Raw genomic sequence first — 17,619 nt, 5'->3', positions numbered from 1 at the left:
CTCCAAGTTTATAGTCCTTGTTTAATGTAACTTACTGCTCTCTTCTGATTATATTGTACTGTTCCATTTCTGTTACAAGTTTCTCTATCCCCCGTTCGATGTAAACCGATCTGATATGGTATTTAACCATGAAATTCGGTATAGAAAAATGCTAAATAAATAAATAAATTGACCCTCATGTCTGGGTGGGGCAAGGGGCAAGCAGGTTCAGTGGTGGTGTTCATGTAGTTCCCTAATATCCCTGAGCAAGCCACCTTGGATGGGTGATCAGGGGCAGGAAGCCATCATGTCCCATAGTCAAGATGCAGACAACAGGATAGGGGGTTACCCCCCAGTAAGGGTCAGGTAGAGTAGAATACCCAGCTGGTGGGAGGTTCTACCTATTTATTTCCAAGCTGATCCCTGCCCTAGTGTGATAGAGGCACTCTAAACACATCAAGGAAGAGGCAGGAAATGTGCATCAGAGAAGAGTCAGGAAGTGCACCTCTTATGCTATCAGAGAAGGCCAGATGGCACCTGGCGAAAGAATGTGGTGCAGCAAAGATAGAAGCATGAGGGCTTGCATTCCTGGCTCACAGTTTTTATAGATGTACAGTATCTACTAGTGGTGCCAAGACTGCTGTTCAAATGCATCTGGGTACATTCAGTTTGGCATTCTTCTACATGTAGGGTAGGAGGAGTATGATATCTGACCCACACAGCCCCAATATGTTGGTCATTATTAGACGGCCTTTCTTTAGTTCCAGCTTGTAATTGTGCATCAGGGAAGGGAATAACACAGTAACTGTGCTGATCACTGGCCCCACCCTCATGGAGGTCTTGCATTTGCAACTGTAATGAACCAAAGCAGTTTCTGTTTGCTAACCGCCGGTCCTTGATTAGCTACATATTGCATGCCATACAGCAAGGATCACCAAGATATGATTCATTGCTTTTAAAGGGGAAGTGAAATTCTGCTCCCGTAAAGTTGTTATTAGTGGTGGAAAATGAGTGTTTCTAAGAATCTGAATCAGTTTCTCCTAAATCAGTGCCACTGTAGCTGTCAGTGTAAAGTGGAGGAAAACTTATACGAGAACATTTCTGTTCATTCACTTTAGGATTCCTTGTCCATGAGCGGGAAATGTTTCAGAACTTTCTTTGTGGTGAGAGAGAGCTAAGACAGACAGAAAGTTCGCTGATATGTAATTCATATTTTCAGGTGACGATCAAATTATGTACTTAAGGAAATCGTATTTCCCCCTACTGTTCTTATTTGCACTTAAGAATACAAGTTTGGTTCTTGTGGGACATTGGCCTGCGCAAGATAGAACTTTTCAGAATAGATGTAACACTACCGGCACCAAATTGCAAGGTGAAAGCACTTATATAGAAATGTCTGTAAGGTGTAAGTTTGTTTGGATTTCTTTTGATTCGGGCTGCACGTGGCAGCACTGCGCGGTATAAAGGGGTGATGCATGGTTGGGCCGGGGGGGTCACTTGCCTCAGTGTGACGTACAAAGGCCTCTGACCCATGACCCACATTCACGGCTTTGGTGCATCTTACCCCATTAGCTATAAGCGAGTTCAAGATTATGGTCTTCTGGCTTGCATTTGCGCTGGCATTCTTTAGAGCCTGGCGTGTTTAAGGGCCATCATGTAATGCATCACAGCTACATGGCTTAATGGGGGAATCATGGGACCACGTAAGTACTTTCTCCCGCAGAAGTTTGGGAACTGCAGTTTTCCCTGGGGGAACAGGAACTGCTGTGGTTCTTTTCTGCTGGTTGCTACCAGAGCTGAAAGTCAAAGTGGTTAAAGAAGAAAGACTATCAGGCCTGACATGGGAATAACCATTGGACTTGGAAATATTGTAAGTTTTTATGATTAGTAAAGATAGTGACTGGGTGTCTAGGTTCCTTTAGTAGATGACGCCAGTCCTCCACGGCTAATTTCACCGTCAGGAATTCTCTGTCTCCGATGGTAAATTCATTTCTAAAAGAATTAAGTTTTTGGAAAAGAAAAAACAAGGCACGAGAGTTTCATTATTGTTATGTTAAGTAAGGATAGTCCCTATCCTAGTGGCAGAAGCATCGACCTCTAAGATAAAAGGCATAGTTGGATGCTAGGATTGAATGCAGGAGGAAGGCTGGCTTGAGGCAGCAGAAGACTAGAGTAGCTTCTTTATTCCAATTTCTAATGTCAGCACCTCTCTTTGTAAGGGCCATGAGGAAAGCTGAAAATGCAGAATATCCTTATATCAGTGATGGCAAACTCCAATCCTTGAGGGCCACAAACAGGCTAGGTTTTCAGGATATCTACATTGAATATGCATGAGAAAGAATTGCATACAATGCCTCCATTATATGCAAATCTCTCTCATGCATATTTATTGCGCCTTGTCCGTGTCGAAGCGCGCCCCCAGGAAATCCAACCGTTGGGACGGAAGGAGACTGCTCTTGTTGAAGTTCACCACCCAGCCAAGGGACTGTAGGAAGGACACAACTCTGTCGACAGCCGCCCGCCCTTGCGGCAAGGACTTCGCTCTGATGAGCCAGTCGTCCAAATAAGGGTGTACGAGAATGCCTTCCCTCCTCAGCGCTGCTGCCACCACTACCATAACCTTGGTAAAGGTCCTGGGCGCGGTCGCCAGACCGAAGGGCAGCGCCTGGAACTGAAAGTGCTGACCCAAGATCTTGAAACGAAGGTACCTCCAATGGTCCGGACGGATCGGGATGTGCAGATAAGCTTCCGTGAGATCGAGGGAGGCTAGGAACTCCCCCTGATGAACCGCCGCGATGACGGAGCAGAGCATCTCCATACGAAACCTGGAGATCCGAAGCGTCTTGTTGACCTCCTTGAGATCCAGAATAGGGCGAAAGGATCCGTCCTTTTTGGGAACCACGAAGTAAATTGAATAATGTCCCGAGCCCACCTCTCCTGAGGGGACGGGCACAATGGCTCCCAGGTCCAGGAGGCGGTCCAGCGTCTGCTGTATCCCAGCCGCTTGTTGCTGGACCCGCAGGGAGAAAAGAGGAACCTGTCCCTGGGAGACCGGACAAATTCCAACGCGTAACCATGCCTTAGGATGTCGAGGACCCAGCGGTCCGTGGTGATGTTGGCCCACTCCTCGTAAAACAGAGCGATGCGCCCCCCAATCCGGGGTAGCGAGGAGAGGGCCAGCCTGGCATCATTGCGTTGACTTGCCGGGGGCTCCCTGAGCCGAGGAGTCCCTGGAGGGTCTGCGGCCACGAAAGGGCCGAGTCCACGACTGCGACCGGTTTGACGGGGTCCTCGGGCCTTGCTGTCTGGGACCCCTGTAGCGCCTCTGAGCGCGGTACCTGTTCCTGGGAGTCCCCGTGGACGGACGAAAGGACCGGCGACGGTCCTCTGGAAGCTTGTGGACCGAGTTCTCTCCCAGGGTCTTGATAATCTGATCTAAGTCCTCTCCAAAGAGGAACCTGCCCTTAAAAGGCAGGGCCCCAAGGCTAGACTTGGAGGAAGCGTCCGCAGCCCAGTTCCGAAGCCACAGGAGGCGCCTGGCGGACACCGCCGACGCCATGGTCCTCGCCAGGACCCGCAGCAAGTCATGTAACGTGTCTGCTCCGTAAGCGATCACCGCCTCCAGCCGGTCAGCGTGAGCCGCCTTGTCCGGTGGCAACTGCTGGGAAGTGAGGAGCTGTTGGACCCATCGCAGACCGGCTCTCTGGGTAAGGGAACCGCATATGGCCGCGCGGACTCCCAGTGCCGAGACCTCGTAGATCTTCTTCAGGGCGACCTCCAGCTTCCTGTCCTGGATATCCCGTAGGGCAGTGCCTCCCGTGACCGGAATCGTGGTGCTTTTCGTGACGGCGGAAACCACTGAGTCAACCTTGGGGACCTTCAGAAGATCCAGAAAATCGCTCGGGAGAGGATAGAGCTTATCCATGGCCCTGCTAACCCGAAGGGACGCCTCCGGGTTATTCCACTCCCTCACGAGGAGGTGTAGGAAGGAATCATGGATCGGAAAAGTCCGTGCCATGGGACGGAGACCCGCTAAGACAGGATCACCCTTGGATGTAGCGGAGGCCACGGAAGGCGCTGGAGGCCCTGGGGGCTCGACTGGGGGGTCAAGGTCCAATTCCTGAAGCACGTGCGGAATGAGATCCGTCAATTCCTCCTTGCGGAAGATCCGCAGGACCCGTGGGTCGTCGCATTCCAGGTGTGCTGAGAGTGTCTCGTCGTCCGCCTGCGACGCAGGGTCGCCCCCCAGCCCCGGTAGGGGCGCGGGCGTAATCAGGGGGGCCCTGGGGGAGCCTCCCCTGGCCCCTAGTCCTGCCACCGACGCACCTGCCAGCCTTGGGGCCTTAGCGGGAGGAGGAGTGGGAACCGAGCCCCCCAGTGGATTCAGGCTCTGTAGGTACGCTTGGTGCATGAGCACCACAAAATCCGCCGAGAAACCCGATGGGCCCGCTGATGGGGTGGGAAGGGGGTCCTTGGAAAGCCCGGAGGAGGAGGAGGGGGGAAGAGGCCCCGGATCCAGGCTCGTGGGCGCCAGAGGTAAAAAATCCCCCGAGGTTTCTTCTGCGTCAGAGCCCATGCTACTTTCCAGCTCCAAGATGGCCGCCGCTCCCGCCAACGACGGGGGCGGCGCTCGGCTCGCGGTGGAGAAGTGGGCAGGAGAGCGGTGCTAGTCTCCCCTCCAGGAAGGCACCTGCCGCAGAGACCGTCCCTCGATGCGGCTTGGCCCGGGCCGCCACAGGCTGAACAACGGACGCGCTGCATCGCGAGCGTCCGGGGAGGGGGGGGCCAATGCACGAGGCAGCAACGCCGAAGAACTCGCCGCGGGAGGAGCGGGGCGCCGCGCCCGAGCTCAACTCAAATCCGCCCCAACAGCCCCGGGGGTGGCAGGGGAATGCAACGTCCTTGCCGCCTGCGGTCCCGGGGAATGTGACGTCGCGGGACCGCGGGGAGAGGGCGAAAGACCGTGACTGGAGTGAGGGGAGAGGCTGGCCCCACCAGCATCCACCGTCGGAGAAAAACGCCAAAGCGAGCTAGAAGGAAAGAAGTACAAAAACTCCCCCCCAAAAAAAACCACTTACCCTGTGCCCCTCCGGGATAGGAAGCGAGACGGGGGGGAAGGAAGAAAGAGGCAGTCCAAATGGCAAGCCTGAACAGAAACAAACGTGGCGCCAGCCGAGCCGGCTCACCACCAGAACAAAACTTTTTTTTTTTTCTCAAACTAATAAGATTTAATTACTTGATCCACCGGAAGATAGAATAATAAGAAAAAACAAGTGACAAGTCACTGAGTAGAGGGAACCAAGAGTTCCCCTTCTCACATCTGCTGGAGTCAGAGAGATACTGAGGATACAGGAGGGGTGCACCAGCTTATATGCCAGCACCCTCCGAAGTTTGCTCTGACTCCATCTGCTGGACGGGGGACATAACCCACCGTCTGGACTGATCCTAGTACGTACAGGGAACAGGGGTTGGCGACTGGGCTACGTCATTCTCGGTAGTGCATTGGGCTGGAGGAGGTCTGCTATCAGGGCTTAGGGATACTTCATCTTGGGAACCCCTCATTTCTCCTTCATGTGGGGTTCCAACAGATTCCTCAGCTCCCCGGTTCTCCAGCTGTGTCAGGAACCGATGAATTTCAAGCTGAGTTAAGGGAGAGGATATGGGTTCTGAGGGAAATACCCACATTTTCCCCTTCATCTTTGCAGGCATATTAATCCCTGAAAGAAACAAATCACACGTAGTTCCTGACTCCTATGACGCTTGTTCCTTAATCCAGAGAGACTTTGAATTTTAAAAGTTAATCAAAGAATTTATCGAACAATATGAACTAAATCAGGCTAAGTCGGGCAAAGTTGCGTGCTGGCGGCGGCGATGCGCTGCAGGAGCACGCTCATTTAAATAAACAGTTTTCCGGCGTCTCCCTCTGACATCAGGCTAGGGACCCGGGGTCCCGATCTCTCAAGGTAAATCTTCTTTTATTCAAGGAAATATAACTAGCTCTCATCAGTGCAGAGATCAGGTAAAATCTCTCCGACACCCTCAAGAGAGCTTCACAGGAGCGCGCTCTTTTAAACAGTTCTTCCGGCGCCTCTCTCTGACGTCAGGCCAGGGTCCCGGCGTCCCAATCTCTCAAGGCAAATCTTCTTTTATTCAAGGAAATGTAATTAGCTCTCACTGGTGCAGAGAACAGTTAATATCTCTCAGACAACCTCTGTTTTATATCCTTTTAAGTGCCACATGTATGTCTATCTCCCAGCTGGCAAGAGGTTGAATGAGTGCCCTAAGTGCAAAGAGCTCCTAGTTCTTAGAGAATGAATCCAATCTCTGGAGGCTAGATGGGCAGACCTGGAGGACCTAAGGTAGACAGAGAGGTATATAGAAGAGATCTTCAGGGATATTGTAGAAAAATCCCATCTCCAATATGGTAGCACCTGTGCTGCCTTGGAGGAGAAAAGTTACCTGGAAGGAGAGCATCACCTTGGTGAGGCAGAAAGCAATCTTGTAGCTAGGACTTGCACTCACGGTGATGTAGTATCTTTTCACACTGATATACCTCCAGAGGCACATGTCCCAGGAGGGAAGGATTAGGACAGCCAATGTAGTTGGTGATATGATTATTAGGAAGGTAGATAGCTGGGTGGTTGGTGGACTTGAGGATTGCTTGGTTACTTGCCTGCCCGGTACAAAAGCATCAGAACTCATGTGTCACATAGATAGGATTTTAGATAGTGCTAGTGAGGAGCCAGCTATCTTAGTACATGTGGGTAGCAATGATATAGGAAAGTGCAGGAGGGAGGTTCTGGGAGCCAAATTTAGGATTTTAGATATAAATTCAGAACCTCCAGGGTAGCATTCTCAGAAATGATTCCTATTCCATTTGAAGGAGCCCAGAATAAGGCAGACCTCCCAGAGTCTCAATGTGTAGATGAGATAATGGTGCAGGGAAGAGGGTATTAGGTTTTTTAGGTATTGGACATCATTTGGGGGAAGGGGAGCTTTTCCAAAAGGATTGGCTCCATCTTAACTAAATTAGAACTAGGCTGCTGGCACTAACCTTTTAAAAAGAGATAGTACAGCTTTTAAACTAGATGATGAGGGAAAGCTGACAGTCAGAAGCGCATGGTTCAGAATAATCTATCTTTGAAGGACACCAAGAGAACAGGGAAATTATGTCATCCCAGGCGAGAAGTTGCAATAAATGCTAAAATTGACTCAGGTGCATTTAAGTAAAGAACAGACGGAGCAGAAATATTTCATATTACGCCTGTCATGTCATGTCAAACATGTCAGTATAGAAAATAAGATGGGAGAGTTTATAGCATTGGATAGCATCTCTGAGATCTGGTGGAATGTAAATAACCAATGGGACACCTGTGCTTTCAGGGTACAAATTATATTGAAATGATAGGATGGATCAAATTGGTGGCGGGGTGGTATAAGAACATAAGATGGGTACTTTGCATGTGCATGAAATTTCAAAGAGAAAATGCACACTTTCTGCATGTAAGCAGTACTGCAGCACAGTGGACCATATGAAAAATCCTCCCCATCAGATGAGAAGAGGCATTTTTTTCTGAATAACTTGCAATGGAGTGAATATTGACATGTCATGGTCTGCTTTTAGTGCAATAACATTCTGCACATGTTTACCTCTCCTGAGGTTCATTATCTCTGCTTCCCTCCCAACACATTGTTATGTCCCTGGTGGCTCCAATCACCAAAGGAATTGGAATCATGATTCAGATATTTATATTGGGGGTAACTTTCAATTTGTGAGGGGAGATTGAACAGTTTCTATGGGTTACTTTTCCTCCAAACGTTATATCAGTTTTCAAAGGGAACTGTTTTCACTTTGAAAATAGATATGGAGAAAGTATCCATGCTGACCTGCACTTTACATTTCCAGTGGAATTTATGCAAACACTTTTTGAAAGTTAAAATTATGGCCATAAATCCTGAAAAGCCTTTCCCGATCTGTAATCGATGTGTGCATGAAAATAAATGTGCACACAGCTGGGGTAATTTTAGAAGGAGCCAGCTATGCTTTACCATCAAAATGCCTTTGAAAATTGTCCTACACATTTTTTACATGTTTTACACATTCCAATTTTCAGTATATTTTTTCCAAGGTTCCAAGGAAAAATGTGGATCTCCTCCTACTATTAAGAATGGAGAGATTGAGTCTCAGTCCGTAAACTATGAAACAGGTTCTTCGGTAGGATACAGATGCTCTGATTATCACTTTTTGCAAGGGTCCAGCATTGTTCATTGTCTGAATGGGAAATGGACCACTCCACCAACCTGTATAGGTATGTACAACATTCCTTTATTTCACATTCCTTATTCTGTGTAACATAAATCTGCATAGGTTGCACACATTTCTCTCACCATTTGGCATCTCTTATTTGTGCCACACAATAAAAGTCCTCAGATAAAAAATACTTTTTCCCATTCTGTGTTTATGCATTTCAAACCAATTTTTAAAATGGTTTGATAACATAAAATAGTTCTACAGCTTGCACTAATGCATGAGTTCAACAGATGACTGCCCTAAGAAGAATGTTCTTAAAACTATAAATGAGTAAACTCATGATGCCTTTTATTGTATTAGTTGGACCAGTTATGGAAATCTGGTATCAGGCTGAGACACTAGAATAACCCAGCTAAGGATTGTGTGAAAATCTCAAAAACCCCGCAGAGCTGCAAGTTAGGATAACAAAGATTTATTGTATCATTGTGCCAATTCTAAGGTTCATGCAGAAAAGTCTCACATGAAAAAGTTTGCAACATAGGTATTAAATTGAAGCAACACTGGGATGTTCAATATAAATTGCTAGATTTCAGGTTGCAAATGTTTTTCATGAATTTTTACAGAGATTCTTGAAGGATTTAATTTACCCAGTTTGAGGCCAGAAAGGATCCCATGGTAAATAGCACATCAGATTCAAAGGCTACAAGGGATGCTAGATAGCAACTATTGTGGAGATTATGGGAATAATTTTCAAAAGCTTCTCCATGAGTTCCCTTTGAATAATAGCCACAGGTACAACATAGTCCTAGGCCTGCAAATATCAAGGGAAGTCTGAAAATGACCTCTTCAATGATGTTCCCTATGGGAAAAGACACAGGGGCGGATTTTCAGAGCCCTGCTCGCGTAAATCCGCCCAAAACCGGGCGGATTTACGCGAGCAGGGCCCTGCGCGCCGGGAAGCCTATTTTACATAGGCCTCCCGGCGCGCGCAGAGCCCCGGGACTCGCGTAAGTCCCGGGGTTCTCCGAGGGGGGCGTGTCGGGGGCGTGTCGGCAGCGTTTTGGGGGCGGGTAGGGTACGGGGCGTGGCTACAGCCCGGGGGCGTGGCCGCGCCCTCCGTACCCGCCCCCAGGTCGCGGCCCGGCGCGCAGGAGGCCCGCTGGCGCGCGGGGATTTACGCCTCCCTCTGGGAGGCGTAAATCCCCCGACAAAGGTAAGGGGGGGTTTAGACAGGGCCGGGCGGGTGGGTTAGGTAGGGGAAGGGAGGGGAAGGTGAGGGGAGGGCAAAGGAAAGTTCCCTCCGAGGCCGCTCCGATTTCGGAGCGGCCTTGGAGGGAACGGGGGTAGGCTGCGCGGCTCGACGCGCGCCGGCTATACAAAATCCATAGCCTTGCGCGCGCCGATCCAGGATTTTAGTGGATACGCGCGGCTCCGCGCGTATCTACTAAAATCCAGCGTACTTTTGTTTGCGCCTGGAGCGCAAACAAAAGTAGGCTATTCGCGCGCCTTTTAAAATCCGCCCCACAGTGAGCATGCTGAGGCCTTGATGTTAACACAAAATAAGAACAAGAGCCCTAAAAAATGCTTCCCACACTTAGGGGGTAATTTTCAAAAGGAGTTACATGCGTAATGTAGCTACTATTGTAGCAATTTTCAAAAGCCATTTACTCAAGTAAAGTGCACTTATGTGAGTAAATCCTATAGACAAGTCAATGGCATATATTGTAGCAATTTTCAAAAACCCACTTACTCAAGTAAAGTGAATTTACTCCAGTAAATCTGGTTTTTACTCGAGTAAATACTTTTTAAAATCAGGCCCATAATGCACAGAACTGTACCAACGTCTTGAGCTGTAGATTGTTGATTGGAATCCATTTCAGGTGCTGTGCAGCTTGCCCAGCTAGCCAAACACCTTTATCTGGCTAACCAGCAGAGTATATTCAATGATGCAGTCATGCTGCTGAATAGAGCTGGCTATCTTTAGGCCATGTCCTTGGCTTGACCAGAGTTAGCCAGATAAGTTATCTGGCTTACATTGTACATCAGCATTAGCCAGGTAATGTATCTGGCTATCGCCACTCCTCTCAGGAACACCCCCATTTATCCAGTTAAATTCTAGCCAGATAACTAGTTATCAGGATAAGTGGCTGAATATGCTGGTTTTGCCATTTAGAAGAGTAACTTTTAAGTTATGCAACTAAAAGACTTTTGAATATATGTGATTTCATTTTAGATGCAACATTTTATCATAGAGACATGCAAAACATACTCAGGAAAATGTAGCATTGAAACCCTTTTAGTGTTCTTTTTACTGCTTCAATCCAGATTCCTAGATACCTACCTATGAGACAGTCATAGGTATATAATTCTAGTCCTCTGCTGGGGGAAAGGTTCTAGTTTCCCCCAGAGCATATTTGCCATCAGTTGTTGGATTAAGAAAAGAAACATGATGCATATTTTCAGACTCATCAGGATCAACAATATTCATGGTAGAACTGTTTGTGGTCAGTTTTCAAGCCTGGCTAATGGGCAAGATAACTAATTAAGTTTAACTGGTTTTCCTTAGGTAGATTTACAGCACAAAATTTGTTTAAATCCAAATAGGATTGCTATTTACGGAGCTGGATTACTCATCTAAACTTAATTGATTAACCATACTTAACTGCTATCTGTATTCAGCTGGTTACCTTTAGCCAGCTCATTATACTTAGCTACTTAATGCTGTTTTTACTGGAAAATGTTGCAACTGCTACCATAATGGGGGAGACCTGTATGGTGAGGTTGATGCTACCATAAGCTTGTTGGGCAGACTGGATGGACCATTTGGTCCTTTTCAGCTGACATTTTTATGCTTCTGTGTGCTTCTATGTGCAGCATTCACACCAGTAGTCGTGGTGTGAATGCTGCACCATAATGGACTGGACAGCTGCCCATCAATATAGATGATAGTAGGGATATGCTGTTGTTTGAAATTTAATAGAAATTTCAATAGAATTTCATATTTTGTGTTATTTCATTTTCAAAATGAAATAAATAACAAAGAAAATGTCATTCATTTTTCATTTAATTTTGTTCTATGCTACCATTTGTAAAAACAATACTCTTCAGTCTTCTTTCTTCAGCACTTGCAAGCCAAATGATGCCATCCACTGGGGTTGCACTGGAGTTAACTGGCACAATTTTGATGTACTACAATTGCCGTATAATGGTCGTACATCAAAATGGCACCATCCACTGGTGTGAATACGCCAGAGTTAATTAACTCTGGTGTTGACCCAGTAGACGCCATCATTGTGCTGTGGGCCAAAGAAAGGATGCCTGAAGGGGAGCTCTCAGGCATGGGCTCCAAATCCTGGGCCTGACCCTGGGCTAAGGCCCAGGCATCAGTACTTGGCCGAGGTCCTAGGGTCTGGAGCCGGCCTCTGGGTCAGGTTGCAGCATTGGGCCTGGGCCCACACCAAGGGCCCAGTGTCATAACATGTCCTCCGGGTTGGGTCAGAGCATTGGGCCGATGTCTAGGTGTCAGGGCTAGTATTAAGCTGAAGCCTTGGCCTATGCAAGTCTGAGGCTTCGGCCTAATCCGAGATGACAGAACCCCACTGGACTGGGTAAGTGGGAGCCAGGGGGGATCCTGGTGCCAGCTTTTTTGCAGGAGATTGGGAGGGAGGGCTCATTTTTGTTTTTTGGCTATTTGGGTTCTTTTTTACTTTTTTTTTTTTTTTATAATTGCTTGATTCATTTTTTTCATACAAATGAAGCAAATCAAGCAATCCATGAACCAACATTCATAGGAAAAAAACTCTCAAAAAGGAAATGAAAACAAAAACATTTTTTTCCCTGCACATCCCTATTGCTGACCAGTTTTAAGGCACATGTCAGTTTGGGCTTTAATGTTTAATTCACTAAAATAATGAAATATGGAATGAATGTGGCATCATTACCATGTCCATTTATAGGTAACACAATCATGATAAAAGGGCCATGGTATAACTTCCGCTTTCCCCTTTCCTCATGCTAAACTATCGAAAATGAAAATGCTGGTTACTGTGGGGAATCTTCCTCCTCCCAAGGCAGGATTCCCTCTTAGCAGAAGAGCTTTTCCCTGAAATAAGAACCCCCTACCCTGCATCGAACCTTTCCCACCAGGAGTCAAATACTCCCAAGCAGACAATCAGAGACAGAAATCCCCAGCCAGCACACTCACTCCAAGGACTTCTAACCTCTAATCCAGAAGCCCTTGATGAGGACCATCAAAAGACGTTCAGCGTCTGCGATCCCCTCAAACTCCCAGGTACCAGAATTTCTGTCCTCAAAGTCTTTGTATTCAGAAATGTATATCACTCCTTCTAGTGCAGGAGCCAATTTCAAAATAGCACTTACATAACACTCTGATCTGAACATTAAAGCACATAATGCACATGTTTTTCACATTCTGGACAGAGTATAATAGATAACATTTTTAAATCAGTGCCTGGACCAACATGAGGAAGACCAGCTCCCTCTTGCCACCAAAGATTTCAGACACCAGGTTTGGGAGGAGCAAGGTGCCCTGAAGGCCTCTTGCTTGGGGGTCTTAGGAAGGGTAGGGATTCTTCTACCTCAAGGAAATGTTGGGTATGTGCTGGGGTCAGGTGACCATGTACTGTAGGCAGTTTAAACTTCCTGAGTTGTAGTTAATTTCTAACATTATGTAGTATAAGGTCCGTTACATAAATAATGCTGGGTAGTAAATCTTGTGATAATATCTCTGATGAGGCTATTTGTATAAGCCAACCCTTTTTGGGGGTCATTTCCATGTGGTGATGCTAACTTGACATATTATTCAATTTACTGACTCAGGTATTAAATGATGAGTGTATTAAGATACATTAGTAAATAAACCTTTTTTTCCTTCCAAAGCTACTCTTATTAAAAGTTTGCATATGTCCCTAGAGGATAAATCCATAAACTGCTATTACATAACTAAAAAGCAATCATAGCATGTGATTTATCTAATGTTTGGGTACTTGCCAGGTACTTGTGACTTGGATTGGCCACTGATGGAAACAGGATGCTGGGCTTGATGGATCCTTGGTCTGACCCAGTATGGCAATTCTTATGTTCTTGTGTTCTTATCATATGCCACCAGTATCACTTTCCCGTTTTTCAGACATAAAGTAGTTTTGCTGCCACGTTAGTCCACTTGAATACACAGAACTAAAGACCTGAAGAAGAAAGTATTAGATCCCAAAAGCTAGTCAATAATTCAGACTTTGTATTAAAATAGAAGGAGGTCAATTTTAAAAGGGTGCCTAAATTTAAGTGAATTTTCAGCTGAGAATTTAGGGGTCCTAATTTTGGCTGAAATTAAGCACAGAACTCATGAGTCTGACTTAGGTACTAAAACCAGGCACTCAAAAGTCATTATTCAGGGGGTTTTTCTAGCAAATCTTTGGAGTTAACCAAACAGACTCTGAGGATAAAAATTTTGGCTGCGTTCCCCATCTAAATTTTATCCAGGCAAATTGCCGCTCAGACAAAGTTTCCCTACACAAAAAAAGGTGACATTGGGGGCATCACCAGGGCATCATTTTAATTTCTGCAGGTAAAATTGCAGTCCTAATGTTATCTGAACAACTTTATGCAGATTATCCAGGGGTTAGGGGCCACTTTTAAATGCAGAGTGAGACATACAAACAGAACAGTGCACTCTTGTGAAGATTTTATGTCTTTTGGAGTGAAGAAACTCACACAACGATGAGATTTGTACAATGTTCTCTCAAACTAGCTTGATGGACTCTACCTGGGTAACATCAAGCTAGGATGAGAGAATATTGTACAAATCTCATCGTTGTGTGAGTTTCTTCACGTCAAAAGACATCAAATCTTCACAAGAGTGCAGTGTTCTGTTTATACGTCTCACTCTGCATGTAAAAGTGGCCCCTAACCCCTACATTACTACCTAAACCTCAAGTTACTAGGTGGGCCTCCTATAGTAGCATAAATAGCTGCTTACTATGTTATTCCCCCCCAGATAATCTCTCCTTCTCTCCCTCTCCTTCCACATCTCAGGCCCTCCACCAGCCTAAAAATGCCCAAAACAGAATTAACAAAAAAAATCACATGTTGTATTATGGGCACATCGCACAACTTAACACCAATGAAAAAGGTATAGTGATTTTCAACATTAAAACTGTACAATGGCTTCGCACTTTGCAAAGCCAGCCCACTTTTACAAAATTCCCACCCAACTCCACCCAATCCCTTCTCTTTTAAAAATTAGCATTGCACCAGGTGTTATGGTGCTTTTTGCATGCGTTAAGGTGTATTTTGCATGCGAAAACACCTTAATGCATGCGAAAACACCATAACACGAGTTGGAAAATGACACTATAAGTGCATTGTTTTGGCCAGAGAAAGTACCCACATAAAAGCAAGGGCAAATATCTGTGGAGACTTTTTCTAGGAGCAATAATCAAAGCATAATTTTGCTTTGACCATTGGTGTAAAACCCACAGGTAAAAACTTCCTGCAGAGTTTGTTTCAATACGTGCCAGTTTGATTATTACTTGCTACATGACTTGAACACTGCAGATCAATCTCTACTCTGACTTTTATCATTTCTTTTAGAACCATGCATTTTATCTCAAGAAGAAATGGTGAATAACAAAATAGAACTGAAATGGACTTATGACAACAGACTCTACTTTTATCATGGTGATTACATTGAATTTAGGTGTAAGTTTGGATATAATGTGGTGTCTGAACTAAGACCCCAGTGCAACCTGGGACAGCTAAAATACCCTAAATGTGCTTAGAAAGAAAGGTAAGACAGCATTTCTGTAAAGCTGCTTAATATGTACACTAAGGTGCTCTAAATAACAAAAAGGAATAGCTCAATGGTGTTCTGACTAAAAAAATAAACCCAAGTCAGCAGTTCAGTGTGTTTGTTTATTTCTTTTAATACTCATATCAGTTCCTGCTAGGATTTAGCCGTCCAACTCTTGTTGGAGAAACTTTGGATGTGTGCGATGGGAACAGGAAAAGTTAGATATCCAACTTATGTCGGTGGGTGGCCTTAGTGATGATTTCTAGAGATGTGAATCGTGTCCTCTATCGTCTTAACGATCGATTTCGGCTGGGAGGGGGAGGGAATCGTATCGTTGCCGTTTGGGTGTTTAGAATATCGTGAAAATCGTTAAAATCGTGAACCGGCACACTAAAACCCCCTAAAACCCACCCCCGACCCTTTCAATTAAATCCCCCACCCCCAAATGCCTTAAATTACCCTGGGATCCAGCGGCGGTCCATAGCTAAATCGGGGGAAGGGGGAGGGCAGGAAAACCGGCACCCTAAATCCCCCTAAAACCCACCCCCGACCCTTTAAATTAAATCCCCCCCTCCCGAACCCCCCCAAATGCCTTAAAGTACCCTGGGGTCCAGTGGCGGTCCGAAACGGGCCGAAAACCGGCACCCTAAATCCCCTAAAACCCACCCCCGACCCTTTAAATTAAATCCCCCCCTCCCGAACCCCCCCAAATGCCTTAAAGTACCCTGGGGTCCAGCGGCGGTCCGAAACGGGCTCCTGCTGTTGAAGCGTGTTGTCTTCAGCCGGCGCCATTTTGCAAAATGGCCGCCGCAAAATGGCGGCGGCCATAGACCAACACGATTCGACCGCAGGAGGTCGCTTCCGGACCCCCGCTGGACTTTTGGCAAGTCTTGTGGGGGTCAGGAGGCCCCCCCAAGCTGGCCAAAAGTTCCTGGGTGTCCAGCGGGGGTCTGTGAGCGATTTCCTGCCGCGAATCGTTTTCCGTACGGATAATGGCGCCGGCAGGAGATCGACTGCAGGAGGTCGTTCAGCGGAGGTCCGGAACCCTCAGAAATTAACAGCTGCCCAAAAGCTGGCGTTAATTTCGACAGGCACAGGGGAAATGTACAGAAAAGCAGAAAAAAACTGCTTTTCTGTACACCCTCCGACTTAATATCATAGCGATATTAAGTCAGAGGCCCCAAAATAAAAAAAATTTAAAATTTAAAAATTTAAATCGGCTGGCGGCCCGCGGGTCAGAAGAAGGATGCTCAATTTAGCCGGTGTCCGTTTTCCGAACCCGTAGCTGTCAGTGGGCTCGAGAACCGATGCCGGAAAAATGGAGTGTCGGCTGTCAAACCCTCTGACAGCCGCCGATCCTGTCAAAAAGGAGGCACTAGGGACGCACTAGTGTCCCTATCGCCTCTTTTTACCATGGGCCCTAATTTGCATGTTCTTCCCCCCTGAATCATGCGCACAACTTTTACTGAATCGGCCTATCTTAGGAAATTATTATAATGGGGACCTTAAGGGGAGAAGAAAGTTTGCTTACACATGAAGCATATTGCCAGCTCTAAATTAGATACCAGTTATGAATTCTGTGTTTATATTTTATACAAATGTGGAAAGAAAGAAAATGACTGAAAATTGGTTTATTGAATTTTTATTCTCTAGCATATCACAGAACTGTATTAGTGCATGGGGACTGTAACATCAACACGAGCACGCGTGCAGCCATATACGTGCATATGTGGACGCAAGCACACATGCACTAATATTTTATTGTTCGCACAAGTGCATACACATTGTATAAAGTACACCTCTTCACACTTACGTGCACTCCTAATTTTAAGCACTTGGAGAAGGAAATGATATTTGCATATTTTTCTTAGCATTTGTCAGCTGTTACACACGCAAGTCAGCACATCTTGTAACATGCACGTGTGCAGGAAATGACTATTTTCATCAATTAGTCCACCAGTTTGCCCAGTCTAACTTTAGGTCATCAAGACCCGCCTGGTTATTCTGCCTACACTCCCCCTGTTTACCCTGGCCCTTCACCCAGTATATAAAGAGAGTCATTCTGACTTACGTAGAAGTAACTATGTGCAGCTAACACATAGTTGCGCTGGATATAAAATAGCAAATTATGTGCAGAACTGTTGGCTCCACCCCAGAATGCCCCAGCTCTGCCCTTATCCACCTCTTTTATTAAAATGCCCTAATTTATTCATGCTCCAGTACTTGAGCACGTATGTGCATAGTTTATAAGATTGGATGGACACGCATAACTGCTACATGTACACGCATCTGCCAATTTTTACATTCTCAAAATTCACTTTATAATGTATATATCTGCAAATCACCTGTTGCTTGAATCTCAGCGAGGTCCAATTCAGTTACTGTATAGATATTAAAGTTAGGTGGATAAACTTAGCTGTCTAACTCTGGAGGTATATTCAATAGTGCAGCCACACTATCCAGCTAACTTTATCTGGATAAGTTTAGGACAGCTCCTTGGCCTGACCAGATTTAGCAAGTTAGGTTATCCAGCTAACTCTGAATATTGGAGTTAGCCATATAACTTAGGCAGCTAATGTAA

The 17,619-nt window shown here is 46.1% G+C and overlaps 1 protein-coding gene across 2 annotated transcripts in view; it reads left to right on the top strand.

The window, feature by feature from the left end:
• Positions 1 to 15,147, top strand: part of LOC115100388 (coagulation factor XIII B chain-like) — a 108,161-nt gene extending 93,014 nt beyond the window's left edge. For both annotated transcript variants that reach the window (XM_029618830.1, XM_029618828.1), the window contains exons 10-11: positions 8,109 to 8,288; positions 14,840 to 15,147. In XM_029618830.1, the coding sequence (XP_029474690.1) occupies positions 8,109 to 8,288; positions 14,840 to 15,027 (368 nt within the window). In that variant the 3' untranslated portion in view covers positions 15,028 to 15,147. The remainder of the gene's footprint in view (positions 1 to 8,108; positions 8,289 to 14,839) is intronic.
• The last annotated feature ends 2,472 nt before the right edge of the window (positions 15,148 to 17,619 follow it).

Source organism: Rhinatrema bivittatum, chromosome 10 (genome assembly GCF_901001135.1).
Source record: "Rhinatrema bivittatum chromosome 10, aRhiBiv1.1, whole genome shotgun sequence".
Taxonomy (NCBI): Eukaryota; Metazoa; Chordata; class Amphibia; order Gymnophiona; family Rhinatrematidae; genus Rhinatrema; species Rhinatrema bivittatum.
The sequence above is the reverse complement of the archived record's forward strand: the minus strand, read 5'-3'. Positions and strand labels throughout refer to the sequence as shown.